Source organism: Narcine bancroftii, chromosome 8 (assembly GCF_036971445.1).
Source record: "Narcine bancroftii isolate sNarBan1 chromosome 8, sNarBan1.hap1, whole genome shotgun sequence".
Taxonomy (NCBI): Eukaryota; Metazoa; Chordata; class Chondrichthyes; order Torpediniformes; family Narcinidae; genus Narcine; species Narcine bancroftii.
In genome coordinates this window covers 71,477,627-71,498,947 of record NC_091476.1, presented here as the reverse complement: position 1 = coordinate 71,498,947, position 21,321 = coordinate 71,477,627, and the positions used below count along the sequence as shown (strand labels likewise).

The 21,321-nt window shown below is 43.1% G+C and overlaps 1 protein-coding gene across 10 annotated transcripts in view; it reads left to right on the top strand.

Moving 5' to 3' along the window:
• Window positions 1-20,609, top strand: part of LOC138740835 (centromere protein F-like) — a 55,056-nt gene extending 34,447 nt beyond the window's left edge. For 2 of the 10 annotated variants that reach the window (XR_011343178.1, XR_011343179.1), the window contains exons 10-16: window positions 941-1,063; window positions 4,611-4,746; window positions 7,525-10,436; window positions 14,739-14,892; window positions 17,491-17,982; window positions 18,791-18,951; window positions 19,170-20,609. Coding sequence is in view for 3 of the 10 variants with exons in the window: in XM_069894029.1 (XP_069750130.1) it covers window positions 941-1,063; window positions 4,611-4,746; window positions 7,525-10,436; window positions 14,739-14,892; window positions 17,491-17,982; window positions 18,791-18,891 (3,918 nt within the window). In the remaining 7 variants the exon portion in view is untranslated. The remainder of the gene's footprint in view (window positions 1-940; window positions 1,064-4,610; window positions 4,747-7,524; window positions 10,437-14,738; window positions 14,893-17,490; window positions 17,983-18,790; window positions 18,952-19,169) is intronic. The other 8 variants (XR_011343181.1, XR_011343180.1, XR_011343184.1 and 5 more) reach the window with 8 other exon arrangements.
• Window positions 20,610-21,321: the final 712 nt, after the last annotated feature.

Here is a 21,321-nt window from a genome sequence, read left to right as displayed (position 1 = left end):
GAGCATGGCTGCTGGCCACCATCATGTCATCCTTCTACAGGAGTTGTGTCAAGAGCGTCCTGGCTGGCTGCATCACAGTGTGGGTACAGCTGCTGCAGGGAAATGGATCGGAAGTCAATCCACAGGACCATACGAGCAGCAGAGAGGATCACTGGAGTCTCCCTCTACCCCCCCCCCCTCCCGTCCGCCCATCAGCGTGATCTACCGGGATCGTTGCCTGAAGAGGGCATGCAAAATCATTGAGGACCCCTTCCACCCTGCACACAGCATCTTTCAGGGAAGAGATAGAGGAGGATCAGAGCCAGAGCCAGAACCACCAGGCTGAGGAACAGCTTCTTCCCACAGGCAGTGCGAATGCTGAACGATCAAAGGAACTGCTCACACTGACCATTTGAGACTCTCGTATTCATGAAACAATATTTATTTGTTTTTATGAATACTTGTCCTGCATGTGTATTGTTTTTCTTTGTGTTTTATGTCTGGTGGTGTGTCTACACATTTTGCACCGAGGACTGGAGAACGCTGTTTCGTCGACATGAATCTGGATTCTCTGCCCAAGGAAGCAGTAGAGACTACTCATTGAATGTATCCAGGACATTGATTTATAAAGAGTGGGGGAGTTAAGGGTTATAGGAAATGGGCAGGTGCATGGCCAAGATCACCCATAATCTTATAGAACAGCGGAGCAGGTTCGATGAGCTGGATGGCCAACTCCTTTTGTTTCTCATGTTCTTATGAATGGCAGGTTGTTGATAAATGAACATAGTAGTTTTTAAATGTTTCTGCTTTTGGGGATCCTAACCTCAGAGAGATATCTGGTTGTGTGTGTGCAGTCATATGATCATCAATTTCAAATTATAAAATACATTCTTTTGGCTCAGTAATAATGCCTGTGTTGGGTTGTTACTGTGAGTTTACCTGGCTACTATATCCCTGACAGATGACAGCAGGAAAGCAGTTGGTGGATAGAGAGCTGGAGGAAGTAAAAGCAAAGTGTTACTGGGCAGAGAAGGAGCTTGCAACTCACCAGAAGAATGGGGATGATCTTCAGAAAAATCTTCAGGTATGTTTGACATAGCAGGAGCGACATTGAAGCAAAACTGGCTTATGTAGATATTGGTTGTATTGAGCGTAGAACAGCCTCCTGAACTTGTTCAGCCATTCATTGTTCATATCTGCTGTGTGATCTATCCAAGGTTGGGGGGTGGGCACAATCCCAACACTCTAAACTCGCTCAGCAGGGGGTGGAGGGGGCGTTGGTGGATGCTGGTACCTGCCGAATGAACAATAACCTCCTCTGTCCCACTGTCATAGCAGCCGAAAGTACTGCTTTTATTGCGTGGAGAGTCACTAGTGTGACACACGCTAGTGACGTGGGCAGGGGCGGGTGGAGAGTCACTAGTGATGCTTGACACATGCTAGTGGCAGGGGCAAGACTGACGGCAGGCAATGGCCATGAGTGTATGGAGAGGTGCATCACCTCACTTGGAGGGGGGGGCCAAGCCTGCAGATGCCCCCCTTGGCACTGACCTGAGATCTTTCTCTGTTAACCTGTCATTTCTCCTGTACCTTGGGCTAAAAATCTTCCCCAATCTTAGATTTAAGCTTCAGAATTGATCTGTCCTCTGTTGCTTTGTTCGAGTTGTAGCACAGTAACAGGCCCTTCCTGCCCTCGAGCTCGTACTACCCAAATACCCCATATGTATTTCCCAGAGGAAACCCATGAAGTCACAGGGACAACATACAAACTCCTTACAGACAGCGTCGGATTTAAACCCAAGTTGTCGGCACTATAATAGCAATGCACTAACCACTGCACTAACTATGCGGCTAACTTTGGACTTGGAAGTCCTGGGCATGTGAAGTGAAGGGTTGAACTATTATGTTTTTTACACAGCCACTGCTGTTACGGGCCCCAGAGGAACCCCAAACCCCAGCAGCAATCGACATTCACCAAGACAAGTAGCTACTTGAACAAAAGTTGCTTTTAATGATCTTAAATCAAACTTTAACTTATCTCTATTAACTTAACTAAACCCAGCTTAACCCCCTTCTAATTCTAAGCGCATGTGTAAGTAATCTGTGTAAATGTAAGAAAAGTTCTTTGATTCACAGTCCAATCTCACTTCTCATTCTTCTAAGTTCCCTGGTTGCAGGCAATTCTTATACCGTGCACAGAATTTAACATGTATAAGGTTCACCAGGCTTTGGTGCTCGAAAGGTAAATGTTTACCGTTTAGGAAGGTTCTTGTAGGGTTTGCAGAGAGAGATTTGTTGTTCCAGAATTTCCACAACTGAGGTACCACCATTAGTCACCTCAATGTCTTGCTGATGAAACTTGCCCAATCAGGGTTCTCCAGATGACAACTTCTTTCTTTCAGGCTATCATAGAGTTCCTTTCTGTTCCCCTTATTCCAAGAGAAACATCACACGGATAGCACTTTCAGACATCTGCCGCTCTGGAGTTTGTTTCAGTTCCAACCAGCTTCTCCTGCTTGTTTCAGCTGTCTGTCTGTCTGTCTGTCTGTCTCTCTCTCTCTCTCTTCAACTGCCAGAAAGCCCATGTGACTCTCTCACTTGCAAAACCCCTGACCTTCTCCAGCAAACAATAGGAGTTAATCTTCTTGGTCAAGCTGTTGTTTTTAGGTAAACAAAACCCAGGAGTGACCTTTGAGTGAGCACTTTGCAGAAAGGTCAGAAGTTTCATAAAAATGTTCAACACAGCTGACCTGACTCCAGACCAAGACAATGGTCTATTCATTTCATGACGTCATTTCAATTAGCACCTACTTGTGAACTGTGCATAGCATTCTCCATAGTTTCTGTAAAATCACTGAATATGAACTCTTCAGTATTTCAATAAGATCTGTTTTAAAGTGTATGTATGTATGTAACCTACTCTAATTTTACCAATTTATCTCCCAAATATTCCATTACACTGCGCTCTGGGAAATTATTCCCATTTTCCCAGAACGCTTGCTGTGTAAAAAGCTCAGAACTGAAATGGGGGAGCCATTCCAGTTCTGAAGTTTTTTTTCCTCCTAGACCCCTTGTCATTTTCCCGGAATGCCTGCAGTGTAAACTTCAATGTAGGTATTGCAGGACCAACTGGCTAATGAACACAACATTGATGAAGATGACCAGTCAACACAGTTGCATTGCACATCCCACCTCTTTCCATACCACAACGTTGGTATGCTGTTTAAATTTGTGGACAGAAACAGAGATTTACAGTTTTGGTAGTTCCTGTGTGATCGACCAGTGCTGGGACATTGGCACAATCCCACAAAGTCTGTGTATTAAAAAAAAACATATCTGTTAAAATATATCTCCTTTAGTGGGAGGGGTTGGGGGTATAAAATACTATGTATTACATTTTAGAAATGAATGAAAAACAATTCTCTATTTAGAGATTAATGCATGAATGAAATTTAAATAAAATATTCCCAAAAAACTCATCTTTAATAGCTATGGTTGGAAGTATTGTTTGGCACCCCAGGAAGGGAAATGTCTAATTAATTGGCTTGCAATTGATGATCTGCTAACTGTGTGAGACAACAAGATGATGTACTGCTAACTGCTCAAGGCATTGTGCAAGACCAGCTACACGTTTGTTTATTAAAATCTCTGCCTTGTAACCCTCGACACACTTGGACCTGGAGTCCTGACCTGTCGTTCGGTCTCCTCCTCTCAACTGTGGCTTCTGCATGCAGAAGAACAAATAAAGGGACGATTTGGACTTTGCTGAGTGTGATGGGTTCTACAGCAGCATAAAAAGGGAACGAATAAAAGCACAGTTAACCTAATGGTTATCGCCACGCCTTTACAGCACCAGCGATCGGGCTTCAAATCCTGCGCAGTCTGTAAGGAGTTTGTGTGTTCTCCCCGTGTCTGCATCGGTTTTCCCCAGGGGCTCCAGTTTCCTCCCACCGTTCAAAAGGGCTTATTATCATGCTGTATTTCAATTAAAGTTATGATTTAACAAGCCAAATTTTTTTTATTTTGGAAAGGGTGCAGAGGAGATTCAGTAGGATGTTGCCTGGATTGGAGAACATGTCACATGAAGAAAGGTTGGAGTGAATAGCAATTGACAGAGTACATAGATTTAAAGAGAATGGAGGAAAGTTTAGGGGAGATGTTGGAGGTAATTTTTTTTTTACTCAGAGTGATTGGTGCCTGGAATGGACCAACCACTCTGAGTAAAAAAACTGGGGGAGGTAGTGGAGGTCAGTATAATAGGGACATTCATTCTGAGATAAATAGCCACAAGGATGTAAGAAAAATAAAGGGTTCTGAGTGTGAGGTAGGGAAAATTAGATTGTTGGGCACCAATACACAACTCTCTACAGTAATACGGAGGGGTTGTGCGAGATGCAGGAGGTGGTGAATGAGAATGGGATCACCCTAATAGGCTGATGGTCTGCTTGGCTTGAACCAAGATCATATGCTGGCTTTGCTTATTGCAGTGTAGTTCCAGGATGTTAGCACTTGGGTGTAGAATTGCAGGATGTCCCCAGGTTACAACATGGGACTGATCACTGTTTGTGTGGTGTAGTTTATCAGTCTGGTGATTTTTTTTTGTGTTCACTGACTTTTTCTTTTCTTTTCAGTGTGCACTGAAGGAAAAGGAACATTTCAGTATCGGGCAAGAACAAAGTTCGCATAAAATTCTGCAACTAGAAATTCAACTGAAAAGACTGGAGCAACAATTGACACAGAGTCAGAGATCAAGCGATGAGATGAAAGGTAAAGGTTTTTTTTATTCAAAGATCATTTCTACTTTTCATAAATAAACATTATGTATAAAGTATAAAATGTCAAAAAACACTGCATGGCTTTCTTTACATTTTTATTTTAAATTTTATTTATAACACGGTAGAAGCTGATTCGAGCCAATTAACCCTGTGCCGCCCAATTAACCTACCACGCTGTACATTTTAGAGGGTGAGAGGAAACCAGAGCCCCTGGAGGAAACCTACGCAGGTCACCACAGGGAGAACATTCTCCTTTCTTTTTCATTATTTTTACTGAATTTTATAAATAAATCATATATAGGTAAGAATAATAAATGTATCCAACAATAGACAAAAAAAAAGACAAAGGAGGAAAAACCCAACACCCAACCCCAACCAACCAATTTTCCCTTGCAACCGCTGCAATCGTGTCTGCCTGTCCCGCATCGGACTTGTCAGCCACAAAAGAGCCTGCAGCTGACATGGACATTACCCCTCCATAAATCTTCGTCCGCGAAGCCAAGCCAAAGAAGATCCAACAATATACTATTACATATGGCTACAAATAACCTACGATACATTGAAGAAGATAAAAAAGGACATAACAAAAATTATACTAATAATCTAACCCCTCCCTTGTTATTGGTTGAACATATTATGAGGGGAAAACTAAACCACAAGACAGGATCTAAGTAATCTTATAAACTATGAAAATAATTAAGAAAAGGACCCCATTAGCTTAGAAAGTTAAAATTTATTTCACTAGTAGAACATCTAATTTTTTCCAAAGGCAGGCAGGTTATCGCATGAGACAGCCATTGAATATGAGTAGGATGGATGGCATCTTTCCATCTCTTCAAGCAATAAGGAGAATGAAGGGGACGACGTGGGATTGTAGCCCAGACAAGTTCAAATCAGTTGGCTTACTTGTTCCAAAAAGGGCAAGAAAAGAATTGGGAATCAAATTAATATTAAAAACGAAAGGCAAGGTACGAACTATACTTTCCCAATGCATGGAAAAAGAGGGACATGACCAAAACACATGAAACAATGTACCTTCTTCATTCTTACATCTGTCACATTTTGAAGAAATATTAGAATAGAATTTAGCCAATTGAACTTTGGAGACGTAAGCTCAATGTACTACTTCAAATTGTAGAAATGAGTGTCGGGCACATAGAGAGGATGAATTTACCAATTTCAAAATAGAATCCCATGTAGCATCAGAAAATAATTGTTGGAAGTGTTGCTCCCATAATTTCCCAATCTTTTCTGGAGAATTTCCTCTAGTCAATAATAATGATTCAATTTAAAGTTATAAATCCTCTATCATATTTAATTCCAGATCTGAGGGAGTCTCAATACCAAGGAATTCAAAAAGCTCCTAATCTGTAAATTTCTAAAAAAAAATGTTTAGATATTTTAAACTTCAAAAGAAGCCAAATTTTGGTCAATAAAAAGATCTTGGAAAGATTTGATACCTAACTCCAACCATTCATGAAAACCAAAATCTCGTACCTTACCGACAGCGCCTTATTTGAACCCAGGTCATTGGTTCTATAATAATATTGCGTAACTGCTACACATTTGTGCCCATTTGTGATGTTGTTCAGTCTATACATTCAGCGTTCTCATTTCTATACATTGGCAGTGTTCGCCATGTCCTGTGCATAACACCATTGCTATTTGTAGCCTCCTGGGAGAATACAAGCTTCATGTGATTAAAAGACTTGTACTCAACCTTAACTACTTAATGTTTATGGCAGAACATACAGCCCCTTTCGCCCATGATGTTGTGCTGACCCATATAAAAGACCCACCAAAAATAACTAAACCCTCCCTACCTCATAACCCTCTATTCTTCTTTTATCCATGTGTCTGTTAAGAGTCTCTAAATTCCCCTATTATTCCAGCCTCCACCACTGCCCCAGCAATGTATTTTAGGCACCTGCAACTCTCTGTGTAAAATAACTTGCCCTAATGTCTCCCCTAAACCTTCCCCTTTATTATGTCAACCTGGAAATTGGAAGATAATTTGAAAATACAACAATGGTATATAGAAATGAATAAATGTATTCCATTAGAAAAAATTACATATAGTTTAAGAAATAATATTGAAATATTCGAACAAATATGGGAGCCTTACATTAAATACAATAGCGAAAACCTACCGGGGACAATCATTACCTAAGTTGATGGAAGGAGAGGAAATGAAAAGAATGGACTCAGTAGAATTTCTGGTGTATTTTTGTTGAGTGACAACATTGTCTGACTGGTTTAATGTATCCTAGATTGTATACTTTAAATGGATGGGAGGGGGGGGGGGGTGGGGGGGTGGCTTGGGAGGAGGGAGTGGGGGGGAGAAAAAGTCACTGTATATGTGTGAAAAAGAAAAAGTGTGTATCATGGCTAATGTGATTTATGGTGTGAAAAATAAAAAATTTATAACCTTCCCCTTTCACCTTGTAGAATGAAACTCGTGAATCATGACGTTATCAGAGAGGCTCCTTTTTTTTTTTTACATCCTTTTTTCCCCACAAATACAAGGTCTCTTGCATTAGGTGGTTTCAGGAGGGACAGAATGGATTTTATGAATAAGGTTTCTGCTTTTATGGACTGAATTGTGAGATTTTCCTTTGCTCTGCTAGAGAGCTCATGATAATCACTTAGATCTGACCAAACCGGTTACAGTATTGGGAGAATGGGTGGCAAAACAGCTTTGCTAATCTGGCAGTGTGAAATTGAAAGTATCATTGCAACAACTTCAGCAACATTTTATTCTGTGTTTCAGCTGAAAACCTGGATCTTGCATCCAAACTGAAAGATCTTCAAATGAAATTGGACCCTCAGAAGGAGAGAAGCTCTGAAAGCACAGATCCATCACTGACCTTGTGCGAGTTGAATGAAAGTGGTGGAATGGAGGTTGGAAGATCTTGCCCAAATGAAGAGCCAGATACACATCATAGATCGGATGGAGAATCTGAAATTGTCGAGACTGTATTGGGATTGCAGGTAGAAGCCAGAGAGAATAAATTGGGCTTGATGGAAGGAAGTCAACTGGGAGAATTGGAGCAGGTAGCAAAGTCAGCTAACTTGAACCCAGGAAGCGGGGATGACGTTGATGAAGAGCACATTTCAAACACTGAAGTTAAGCAGCGTGTAGAATTGGTAGAATCCCAGATTTCGGAAAAAGCAATGGATGCATTTCTAATTTCTGAAGAGGAAATGGGAATAAGGCTGCCAGTGTTCAAGGAAGAAGCAAAGAAAGAATCAGAAGCCGATTCTATGGTTCTTCTCCGTGACCCTGAAGAGAAGAACGAGGGGGTTGACCATCCTGACAAACCTATTTCCGTGTCTGCGAATCTCCGAGAACTTGAGTCAAAGTTGGAAGACGTGGAAATCAAAAATCAGGTGTTGGAAAGTGAATTGGAAAATGTGAAACGAGAACTTGAAAGTAGAATGATTGAAGGACGTAAGGACCGGCAGACCATAGCAGAGCTGAGGAGGAAACTCAAGCAGGTTACAAAAAGACTTTCCACAGAGGCTGAGAGCTCAAGTGGGCTGGTCGCTCTTCATACAGGGCGAATCAGTTCCCTGGAACAGGAGCTGGAGCAAGAGAGAGTCCGAGTGGTAAATCTGCAAGAGGCCAACAAGCTGCTGGAGGTTGAATGCAGGAAAGTCTCACAGCTATCAAAGGCCAAAACTGATCACGTGGGATCAAACAGTGAACTTCAGATTCTGCAAAAAGCTGCTTCCAGGAAAATGCAACAGCTTGAAAGAGAAATTGCATATCTTAAAGATGAAAAGAGTTGCATTGAGGAGCTCATAAGGGCGCATCGTGAGACATTCAGTGAGGGAAGTGGAGCATTGCATAAAGAAGCTTGGAACCTTGAAGCCATTCAGATCCCAAGTGGTTTGTGTTGCGAGTCGGGAGAAAAGCTGGAACACAAGCCCACTGAGGAGAAAATTACAGAAATGAAGGGAGGTGAGGGGGTTGGCAATGCGAGCAACAGTCAAGAACTCTTCCTCGAATACCAAAACCACAAAGTACTTCGACAGTCTGAGCTTAATGAGCATCAGAAACATTTGACCAAACTACAGCAAAAATGCATTGAATTGACAAGGGAGAAGGAAGAAGAAGGAGAAGCCAGAAGACAGGTCCAAGAGATGTTTGAAAACCTACAATCCAGGATTCACAGAGAGACTCAGCAGTTAACAGTGGCTCTGGAAACGCAAGGCAAGAACATTGAGGGTCTTCTCTTGAGCATGGAAGAGAAAGATGACACCATTCGGGTCTTAAATGGGCATCTGCAGAGTTCCTTAAAAGTATTGTCATGCCTTTATCAGGAAAATCGGGAGTTGAAAGCCAACTTGAAGAGCGTTCTAGGGGCACCCCAGGAAAGATGCACAAGCCCCTCAAAGGGAGCTGTGCCAGAGCAGGACTGTGGGCAGGTTGCTCAGGCCAACCATGGTGAACGTGAAGAAGGAAGCCCGCCATCAGAAGAAAGGTCAGGGCTGCGTCGGCCGGCTTTCTTGATGCCCATTGCTGATGAAAACACACGGAAATCAGAGCCTGTGGCATTGCAAGAATTTGATCAGTCACTGCTACGATTCTGGAAGCAAGTGGTTGGTGTGATACCATCCCACCATGATCTGTGTGAGGAAGCAAAGATACCCTTGCTAAGTAGCACCGCCTTGCAACATTTATCAGAAATGAAAAAGCTTGTTGAAAACCAGCAGCTAATAAAAGATAGCAAAGCTATTTATTCTAAAAAAACATTCACTGATGAATCAGTTGTCGCAAAAGTACAAGAGGCAGGTTCTAGTTTGTCCACAGAAGCTCCCCAAGGAAACCTAGAGCTGGCCTCCACACTTAACTTGACGTGCCATACTGTTGCCCAGACGAACCAGGACATTGGAAACCAATGGAAACTTGGCTGCGGGGGGAGTGAAGGCAGTGATGCTATGCAGAGTAGGCTGCAGATCAGATCTTCGGAGGGTCCGCAGGTCCAGGTGGATAAACTGGAAGGCAGCTGGCCCATTCTTCAAGCTGCGGTGGCTCAGAATGAAACCGAAACTCAAGCAAAGCAGAGGGCAGTCGTAAGTGTTGACTCCCAGACCAGCATTCCCGCTCTAGTAGAAAAAAAATCAGTGGAAATGGTTATTAAAGAAGCGGATCAACGATTGAGTGGAGACTTGAAACATGAAGATGTAGATAAAAATGAACTGAGTCAGGGACAGGATCGCACACTGATTGCGCAGTTCAACGTCCTAAATGAAAGATGCACAATTCTGGAACAAGAAAGGGAACAGTTAAAGTTGGAGGCTCAAAGCATGCAGAAAGCAGCCAGTGACTTGCAATGCGAGAAAGAGAGCTTAGAGACTGCCATCCAATCCAGCGAATCTCTGCTCAGAATGAGGACTGACGAGCGGGATCGCCTTCACGAGGAGCTGGAGGTGTTGAAGAGCTGGAGGATGAAGGTTTTGGCAGATGCTGCTACCTTCGAAGCTCAGAAAGAAAGTGGCCAGGTGAAGCTGCAATCCCTGCGAAGGACCGTGCTGGAATTGCAAAATCACGCCAAAATGCTGGAAGGAGAACGCGATGCATTGAAAGATGCAGTTGAAAATGCAAATTGCTCAGAGAAGCATCTTAAGTGGGAATTGGAGCAAGTCCACTCTGCAAAATCTGAGCTGCAGAATCAGGTGCCCTATCGTGTGTCACGACTCCCGTGTTTTCCTGCGGTCGTGTATATCTGCTCTATAATCCAAGCTGCACCAAGTATTTAAGTAAATCAACCCCAGTCTAATACCTGCTTTCTTAAAGAAAGGTGTTTGGGTTGATCATACTGTTAGAACGTGCTAAAGAGCCATTCAGAGTCACACAGTGTGGAAACAGGCCCATCTTGCCCATGCCGACCGAAATGTCACACCCACACAATGCCTGTGTTTGGCCCTCATCCCTCCAATCCCATCTCATCCATGGATCCAATTTTTTCTTAAACTTACAATAGTACCTGCCTCGAACACCTCAGGCAGCACGTTCCATGCACCCACCATTCTCTCTATATAAAAAAAAAAGTAAGCCCTCCTGTTAAATCTCTCCCCAACCTCACCTTAAATCTATGTCCTCTGATTACAGATTCTTGTAATCTGGACTCTGTTCACCTAAATCTAATCCCCATGATTTTCTACACCTCTGAGAGCAAAGACGAACCACTGGCGCCTTGAAACCAGTTGTTCCGGGCAGATAGGGCTCATTAACCACGGATGGTAACTCATCTAGAAGAGGAAAAACTCTTCTTTCAAAATCCCACTTACCTTATGGCTGTTCCCATTCATGGGAAAGGCTTTGGGAGTAAACCCAGGAGAAAAATCTGGAGTCGCAGTCCTGAAGGCGGCTGATTGCTGTACCCAGCACCAGCACTGCAACACCTGCAATGCTGCTGGCACCAAACTGTATTGGCTATCGTCATTTCTTTTGACCTGTCATTAGCATAGGGTGGGAGGGGGGGTTCCCATCGCATGGGCAACAGACGGATCTCCATATCAACTCTGCCCTGGCGCGCCCTGGAGAGGGCTCTGGTACAGCTACTACCAGAGGTGCAGTACCCATGGTCGACCACGACTGACGGAAGCCACTAGTCACCAACCTCCAGGCAGAATACTTTCCATCCACTACATTCTACATGAAAGCCAATTTTTAATCCACATAGCCAAGGTTCCGTATGTTTCATGACTTCCTGAACGAATCTCTCATGGGGACCTTATCATTCATGAGATCTTTGTTAATATCTGCACCTCGGCTCTGCTGCAATAGTGTGGATCTCCCAATGCCCATGCTTTCAATTTTCTGTCCCATTCCCCTGCTGACGTGTCTGTCCATGGTCTCATGCACTGCCTGCTGAGATCACCCACAAGTAAGAAGAACAACACCTCATCTTCCGTCTGGGCACTCCAACCGGATGGCATTAACATCCACCCCCAGCCCCGTCTCCTCTAGTTCTGTCTCTCTTCCCTTTGTCTCACAGAGTCAAAATCAATTCTCATCTTTCCTCTTCTCATATCCATTAACACCTTCTGTTTGTAGATCTGGACTCATCCCTCCTTTTCTCTCAATCTTTATTGAAACGCTTGCCTGCTTTTTGCCAACACCGTAAAGAAGGGCTCAGGCCTGAATTCTCGGTAATATATCTTTACCTCCTATGGGCGCTGCAAGACAGGCTGAGCTCCTCTAGCATTTACTGTGTGTTTTTACTATAATCTGCAGGCTTCCGTACTTCTGTCTAATCTTTACTGCACCCTATCCAGCTTGACAACATTCTTTCTCTAGCATGGAGTCCAAAACTGAACACTATACTCCAAATGGGGCCACACCAATGTCTTACACAACATGCAACGTGACTCCCAACTTCTATACTGAAAAGTGAACTAGTGAAGGCCGATGTCCTGAAATTCTTTTTGATCGCCCTATCTATCTGTGATACCACTTTCAAGTACATAGTTCCTGTACTCCTGGGTCTCACTGCTCTAAAACACTCCTCAGATCCCTATTCTTCAACTATGTAGGTCTAATCGATGTTAGACCTCCAAACTGCTGAACATATATTTTTGATGCATAGTAACGTTGGAAGTATGACAGTCATCTTGCTCCAAGCAAGCTCCTTGTGACATATCTGGAATTCAAGCAATCGGTTAAAAAAAAGCGGCAGAAAATAAATAGGTTAAAAAATACAGAAGCTTAAAATTGAACCCCCTCTCTCCTTACCAGTCAGTTCATCGATCACACAACACATAGTCTCAAGCAACTGGAAAATTAACTTACGGGGCATCTACCAATCCCCACAGGTGCAGGATAACTGGAGTTTTACTGGATCGAGATCATTGGTGGGGATTGCACATCCTTCCTGTAATGAGGTGACCAGAACTGAACACAATATTTTTAAGTGTGATCACCCCAGAGATTTGTAGAGTTGCAACATGACCTCTTGACTCTTGAACTCAATTCCCCTATTAATGAAGCCCAGTGTCCCATAGGTCTTCTTAACTATCCTATCAACCTGCACGGAAACCTTGAGAGATGTATGGATTTGGACCCCAAGATCCCTCTGTTAATCCACACTTGTAGGACCATTAACTGACCATTAATGCTCTACTCAAGCTTCTGGTTTGACCTTCCAAAATGGATCATCTCACACTTTTGCGAATTGAACGCCATCTGCCCCTTTTCTGCACAACTCTGCATCCTGTCTATACCCTTTTGTAACCTACGACAACCTTCATCATTATCCACAACTTCATATCATCTGCAAACTTACCCATCTTCAAAAATCACAAAGAGCAGGGGTCCCAGAACCCAGAACAGGGAGGGATCCCTGTGGCACTCCACTAGTCACTGACCTCCAGGCAGAATACTTTCCATCCACAACCACTCTCTGCTTTCTGCATGAAAGCCAAGTTTTAATCCACACAGCCAAGTTTCCGTATGTTTCATGACTTTCTGAATGAGCCTCTCATCTTGTCAGATGCCTTATTAAAATCCATATAGGCCACATCTAGTGCCCAACCTTCAGCAATTTCTTTTGTTACCTCCTCAAAAACTCAAGCCTTAAATAATCTTTCTTTATTTTGTCACATTCTTTGAAAATATTGAACCGTCGCTGCATCTCCACAAGGCCACCCAAAAGACGAACAATAGCATTTAGATAATTAACCCCCCCACCCCAGTTTACAGATAAATCTTTACTAATATACTAAAAAAGACTTACTAAGCAGGCAGCCAACGGTGAGTGGCATTAACCAGCTCTTCATTCTGGGCAACACCATTGCTGTTTTACGCAACTTTATTCAGACAGCTGCTACGAGCAAAGCACGACCAAAACACTCCTCTGGCTGAATATTTGCTCCAATTTTAAGCAAAGTTGTGTGTTAATTCAGAGAACATATACAATTTTAAGCTTTTTAAATTGTTATCTAAAATATTATCTATCGTTATCTATCAATTATCTATTAATTGTTATCTATTAATTGTACTGTATTTGGTTGAGGATGGGGTAAAGCAGGAAAGTCTGCAGAAGCTGTGATTGTAGCACTATATATTCGTGTAATAGTTGACCCCCCCCCCTACTTTTTTGGCCCAAAAATCGCTTTTTCCACATGACCCATGTAAAAGTTAACCCCCCCCCCTCATTTTTGTCCCCAACTGCCTGCTCCTAATGCCCCAACTATGAACCTTCGCCCCGACTGCCAGCCATCCTTGCTCCCAACCGCGCACCCTCACCTCGGCCGCCAGCCCATTCCAGCTCCCAACTCCAGATACAGACTTACCACCTGGTCCCAGCTATCTGAGCTCCCAACACCTTGAATGATGCATGGACTTACCGAGGTCAAATGTTACACCCTCCCCCTTCCCCCAAATGTGACCTGAAAATTACCCTTCCCCCAAATTGAACCTGAGAAATATCCCTCCCCCTTCCCCAAATTGGACCTGGATGTGTGAACTTAGCCCTTCAAAAGTATGACCCATATAAACGTTGACGACCCACCATTTCACCTGAAAAACTGGTCAAAAAAACTTACATGAATATATACGGTAAAAACTGGAGGAACTCAGCAGGTCTCGCTGTGACCATTGGAGGTAGAGATCCATAACTGACGATTCGGGCCTGAGCCCTTTTCTACCAGCATTTTTATTTACTTGGTCGACTCTGTGTCGGCCTTGCACAGGTGCTTTGTTTACCAGACGAAGTACCCTATGCCCTTTTTTTTCCTTTCTGGATATTTATATTGAGGCCACTTTTTAAACTTCTGGAAATGGATTGCAAGCCAAAGGAATGTTTTTTTTTTCCTTATCCAGGAACAGTTAAACGCTAAATCAAAATTTTCAATAAATAAACATCAATTTGCTGCTATTGCATTGCAATTAACAGTAAAGCTTGCAAAATAAGGTTGGTCACCTGGGCTCTCAGTTGTGTCCGCATTCATCACTTGCTAAAATGTTATTTGCAGGTCGAGAATCTACAGAGAGCAGCAGCTGAGCTCAATGAAGAGAAAATTCATCTGAAGAACATATTGAAGCAGTGGGCGAGTCCCTCTGAAGATGAAGAGATTCCCGTAGATTATCTACAGATGAATGGGCTTTATGATGATCTGGATTCAACAGGTAGGCAAGGTATCATCTGTTAATCGTTGAGACTGACGTCGGCACATTATGCTGAAAGTCTGCAGAGATATATGTAGATAGGTTAAGTGAGAGGGCAGATGGAGTACAATGTGGGCAAATGTGAGGTTATTTAAGAAGAAAAATGGAGGGGATCAGTATTACTTAAATGCATCATACTGCTGTGCAGAAGATCTTGGGAGCGCGTGTGCATGAATCGCAAAAGGTTGGTTTGCAGGCACAGCAGGCTATCAAGAAGGCAAATGGAATATTGGCTTTCATTGCTAGAGGGATTGAATTTAAGAGCACGGAGGTGATGCTGTAACTAAAAGGTACCGGTGGGGCCATATCTGGAGTACTGTGTGGAGTTCTGATCTCCTAACTTGAAGATTATCCTGGCTTTGGAGTCAATGCAGAGGAGGTTCACCAAGGTGATTCGAGGGATGAAAGGATTAGCCTTGGAGGAGTGATTGAGTTGTTTGGGACTGTAATTTAGTGGAATGAGAGGGTAGAAAGGTTTAAAATTATGAAAGGCATAGATAATACAGAGGTAGGTAAGTTGTTTGCATTGGTGGGGGGAGACCAGAACTGGGGACATAGCCTCAAGATTCAGGGTAATAGATTTCGGACAGAGATGAGGAGGTGCTGCTTTTCCCAGAGGTGGCCTCAGTAAATGTATTTAAGACAAGGTTGGATAGATTTTTACATGGTAAAGTATATGGGGAAAAGGCAGGGATGTGAATATCATCAGATCAACCATGATCTCGTTGAATGGGGGAACAAGCTCGACAGGTCAGATGGCCTACACCAGCTCGTATTTCTTGTGTTGTGAGTGAAGTTGTAACCAGGTCTTTCAGAGATGGATGAGTTTCCCTGATGTATTAATGTGCAAAAGGCACAGTCGGGCTGGCTCTGTTCAGTTTTACCTTGTTAGCTGGTTTAAATAATACAGTGATTATGGCATGGCATTTTCTTTTGATTCCTGACAATAGAGCAAAGGGGGGGGAAAAATCAGTTAAGTGCTTTATTTCTGACTATAACCTGTGAGTGAAACAGGGTGTCATCCAGGGTTGTGGCATCTGTCTGGTCCCAAAAAAAACCCTCCAAACCTTAAATGAGCTGGAGGAGAATCCTCTGTTAGAGGCATTTCATGCAAGTTTTCATTTTTTTTCAAGAATGTAAATAGTGGCAGAGTCCCTCAAGACCTGTTTCACAGCGAGACCAGTTTGGGGTTTGGTGGGAATCATCATCAGATGTACAGTAAAATCCCCATTATCCAGAATTCAAGCAACTGGCAACAAAATTGCGTTTATTTAAAAAAAAATTTGGCGCCCTTTAGTGGTCAATTTGCCAATCCCGCAATCTCAAGCACTTATCCCGCATCCACCGATCCCTATAGGTGCTGGATACCTGGGGTTTTACTGTGTGTCATCTGAAGATTCCACAAATTGTGCTGACATTTTGGAAGTGGGGAGTTTTTTGTTTCAGGCACCTCTTGGTAATTGACTGAATCCTGGATATCAAATGTTGCATTTTGCATTAGTCTGCTGAAGGAACATACAAACTGCTGGAGGCTATTATAGCACCAGCGACCCGGGTCCGAACCTGGCACTGCCTGTAAGGAGTTTGTATGTGTATGTTCTCCCCGTGAGCTCGTGGTCTGGGTGTTCTGGTTTTCTGCCACATTCAAAAAAATTTACAGTGTTGGTAGGTAACTGGGTTCAATGTGTGACAAGGGCCTTCTACCATACCGTCTCGATAAACATCAGTAGAAAACAACAGACAGTTAGTTTCAGGTCAAAAAACCCTGAGAACCATAGAACATTATAACACAGAAATAGGCCCTTCACCCTCAAATTATTATTCTGCTTAGTCCCACTGTCCTGCCCTCTGTACCCCACCCGCCCATGTGCCTGCCCAAATTCTTCTTAAATATTAAAATTGAGGCCGGATTCACCACTTCAGATGGAAGCCCATTCCACTCTCCCGCCATATTAAGAAGTTCCCTTTAAACTTTTCCCCTTTCATCCTTTAACCCATGCTCTCTGGTTTGTATCTCACCTAGCCTCAGTGGGAAAAGCCTACCTACATTTACTCTTCCCTATACCTCTCATAATTTTATATACCTCTATCAAATCTCCCCTCATTCTTCTGAGGAATAAAGTCCTAACCTCTTTCCCTGTAACTCAATTCCTGAAGTCCAGGCATCAAATTCCAGGCGTACACCCGAATAGAAGGTGGGGGGGGGGGAGTGTCAGCCTGTGTTCCTCCCTCTTTTTTTTATTTGAGTGTCCGCTGGTTCCTGCTGAAAGGTTTTCAGCCCCAAAAGGTCTATTGCTCTCCATGGATACTGCCTGACCCTGAGTTCTTCCAGCATTTTGTTTGCCTTTTGCATTAGTAGCATTTTCCGGATTATCAGTCTACCTGCTGGTATAGTTGTGCTGTTATTTCGTGTAATTCCCACATGCTCCTTGCCTTTTCTTTCTCTAGAAAACCAGGAAAAAATTACCCCCATCACATTTTCATTCGATTTATTTATGTGAGATTTAGCACTGTGATAATTGAAGGAGAGAAGTATTTCAACATGTGTATATATTTCAGCTACAGCGCAGATCACAGCGAGCAAGATGCGCGCTGGCCTCGAGGCTCTGAAGCAAGCTGTGCGTGAGAAAAGTGAAGAGGTAAATTGGAATCTTAGCAACTGCGCAAATTTTCCAAGCGAGCACCAAGAACGAGAGATGGCCAAGAAAGTGTGGTCCGCGATCGCTGATCTACCTCGTGGCGAGGCTGAACCTGGAAACCAGGGGAGTGCTGCAGATTGTGAGTCACAGGCCCTGACCCACGCTGGGTTGGCAGTCAGTGCACAGCAGGCGATTGATCTGTCAGCCGAGGAAGTCCAGACAAAAATCAGCCAGAGGTCAAGTTATCCAGAATCCTCAGGAACGACGAACCTTGCAGAGATTGCGATGAAGATCAACCCGGCGGAGCTGGCTGCAAGAATCCGGAGGAACCGCCAGTTCCGGCATCATTTATCTGTGGCATTCGATGAGACAGAATACGAGCCGTATGGTCTACCTGATGTAGTGCAGAAGGGTGAGTGATCATTTCTGATATCCCAAGAGCATGACCTTCTGGAGGAACTGGCGGGTCGAGAATCAACAGTGGGAGAGAAAGAATGCTCGACAAAGGATTGCGGCACAAAATGTTGGCCATTCTTTGTTTCCCACTGATGTTGCTTGACCAGCTGAGTTTCTCCAGCAAATTGTGTTTAGCTCCATATTCCATCATTGACTGTCTCCTGTGTGTCTTCAGATACGATCTGGTCCTAGTGAACTACAGTCTTGTTTAGTGTTCAGGATAAATACCTAGGACGAGAATGAATCAGTTCTAAAATGGGTCATTGTAACTTTATATTGGAGAGGGGTGTGCTACTGTCAGCAGTGGTATATCAGGAACTTTGCGTTGGGAAGCTGGTGTGAATCTAGTAATGAACCAACCCACAGCTCAGTTCAAAGGTGTTCCCTGTGAGGACCTCCCTTGGGTGGGATAGAGCGAATGATGCAGCCAGTGAGGTGGGCCATTGCTGGAGTTGGCAGTTCCTGCTCCATTCGCTGATGCAGGTTGAATCAGCAACGCCGGCTTCACGCAAGTGAAGCGACTGTCTCCCACTCTATTTTGTTTGGCTGCAAAGTCTTCCCGAGCCTGGGAAATCCTTTACAGTAACAAGTTCAAGAGCGTAACGCCAACCATGCTGGCCATGATAGACCAAGTGGAATTACCATCCTAAACCCATGACAATTCCATGTGTTTTATTTTCCTAATTAATTTGTGGTTATAATAATGTTTACGCTTTATCTGTGCAAATGCCGTGCAGTTCTGATATTGCCTTCTCTGTCCCCAGGCTTTGCAGACATTCCTTCTGGGTCTTTCTGCCCACACATCCTGCGACGGGGAACTCTAAATTCCCCATTTTGTCCTCCTCAAGAAGAACACTGTGATTGACTTCGGGCACCAGACAATGGTGATGAGCACATCTGTAGGAATGGAAAGCTTCCTAATTATGTGTGTTTCACAGCATTCTAAAATAAGAATGTGTTTGACGTTCCTTAGTTTGGACAGAATTGATAGATTTGTAGCTTTTAAACAACAAATATAGTTTACAAAGGAATATTCTTTTTGTCTAAAGGATTAGAATTGAAGTTGCACAAGCATTAACTCTATGTGAGTTTTGTTACTGGTGTTCAATTTTTGAGATTTAATTTTTTATAATCTCTCTTTAGATACATCATGTTATGAACCTGTGCTTCTGGCAGTGGGTTACAGTAGATACAGTGCTGGACATTGTGATCCTTTCAATTTTTGTCATGCCTGAAGTGTCAAGAGAGGTGGGCATTCCTCACATGAGGTAAAGTAATCCCCCCAGAGTCCCTCATGCATCTTCTGTCGGAGTGACAGTAGCAAACTCTCCTTTCCTCTGCAAGCTCCCAGTCACATCCCCAAGGGGGGTGGGGGGGGTTGATGGAGAGTCAGATTAGTGATGGAACTGAAACTGAGAAAAGGTTCTGCCTTTTTTAAAAAAAAATAACATTGGACATCAGTTTGTTGCCTCTAGGCTTTTCATCCACTATTCTGCCTTGTTTTTGCTGTCATTTTAACTGCTTACATGGTGGTGGCCTCGAGGAGGATAAATATGGGAAGAGGAAAATCTGTAAATGCTACAAAGAACAAACCTGGTGAGTTGCTCTGGTAGAGAGCTATCACGAAGACAGTAGGAGAAATGGAGTGAAACACAAAAGTCTGCAGGCGCTGAGATTGTAGTTTCTTCATGGGACAAATGGCCCGTGTTAACTGTTACATTGGGATTTTAGCAAGTCCTACTAATTCACGTTGGTTGCAGGCATTGTAAATATTAAAAAAAAGACATCATTTTGTGAAAGTTACAACAGAGAATATTGAATTTTATTGCCTTTAAGAGGCTTTGCATGTTTATCAAATTTTCATTTGTAAAATAGGTGTGGGAATCTTGTTTAAAGATTTTATTTATTGAACATATTCTATTTGGAATGTTGTCAAATGTGAAACTACTTTTATATTCCTTATTTTCTTTGCCATTGTATACAAATTTGTCATGTTTGTTGTGTGGGTGAAGAATTGTATGCCAGAGTCATATTCTCAAGTATAATTTCTTTCATTATAGTTCTATTACTCTGTGCTGACAATGTACTAAAAGACACTTGCTGCTCTCGATACACAAAAGTGCCGAAGAAACTCAGCAGATCCTTCAGCGTCCATAGGAGCGCAAAGATATATAACCAATGTTTCGGGCCTGAGCCCTTCGTCAAGGTACGAGGTTTGCTGCTCTTGAAGCTTTAGATTTATTTTAATCAGCCTCTAAGATGAAATATGCAAACAAAATAAATGCTACTTTGTCATGCTACATATCATTCTTGAGAAGAAACACACTGCTTTTTGTAATGTTCCAATTAGGTCTGTCTTCGTGCAGAGAGTATTTATTTTCCACTTTGATGTTCAATGGGTATTGAATGATTCTGGTGGTACTTTGTCATGTTCTGATGGTCCTATTAATTCCCAGAATTACAACGTTCCCTTCAGAAATCTGAAGCAGGTTTACTCCAATAGTTTTTTTTAAATGTATATATTTTTAAATTTAGAGATACAGCATGGTAACAGCCCCTTCTGGCCCATGAGTCCATGCCATCATACTACAGGTACACAGTCCTTTGTCTGGACATCTAAAATTCAGAATGCTCCAAAGTCCGGCAAGTGGGGGGAGAGACCGGAAGCGCGAGTTGGGTGGGCGAGGGGGGGGAGACGGTAGGGCAACTGGTGGATATGGCAGCACAATTCGGTTGGGCTTAAATCTAGCTTTCTGAAATCCGGAAAAATCCGAAATTCGGAACAACTGTCCCACAAGGGTTCTGGATAAAGGATTGTGTACCTGTACAACGATTAACCCTTTGGACTCCAGCCATTTTTAACCTTTCCTGATATATACTCCGGACTGGGTCCATGGGTAAACTCCAGTACAAACCAGCTGGTGGTTGGGTATAAAATCAGTCCAGGAAAACGGGGACATGGAATAAATGCTCTTGTTAGTAGTCTCTGAAAACTGGGGCATGGAGTCCAAAGGGTTAACCTACAACCCCCGAAAGATTTTCATTAGTGGTGGGAGGGAACCCATGCAGAGATGGGGAGAACGTACAAACTCCTTACAGACAGCCCATGATTCTAGACCAGGTGTTGGCGTCATAATAGCTTTGCACTAACTATTCACACTAACCATGCCACCATAAGTTAAACAACCAGCAGACGTCATGATCCACCACTTAAAGACAGTTCGTGAAAGAGGAAGAATCAACTTGGAGATACCTCGAGCACGATGTTATTCAAATATAAATCAAATTTATGCTG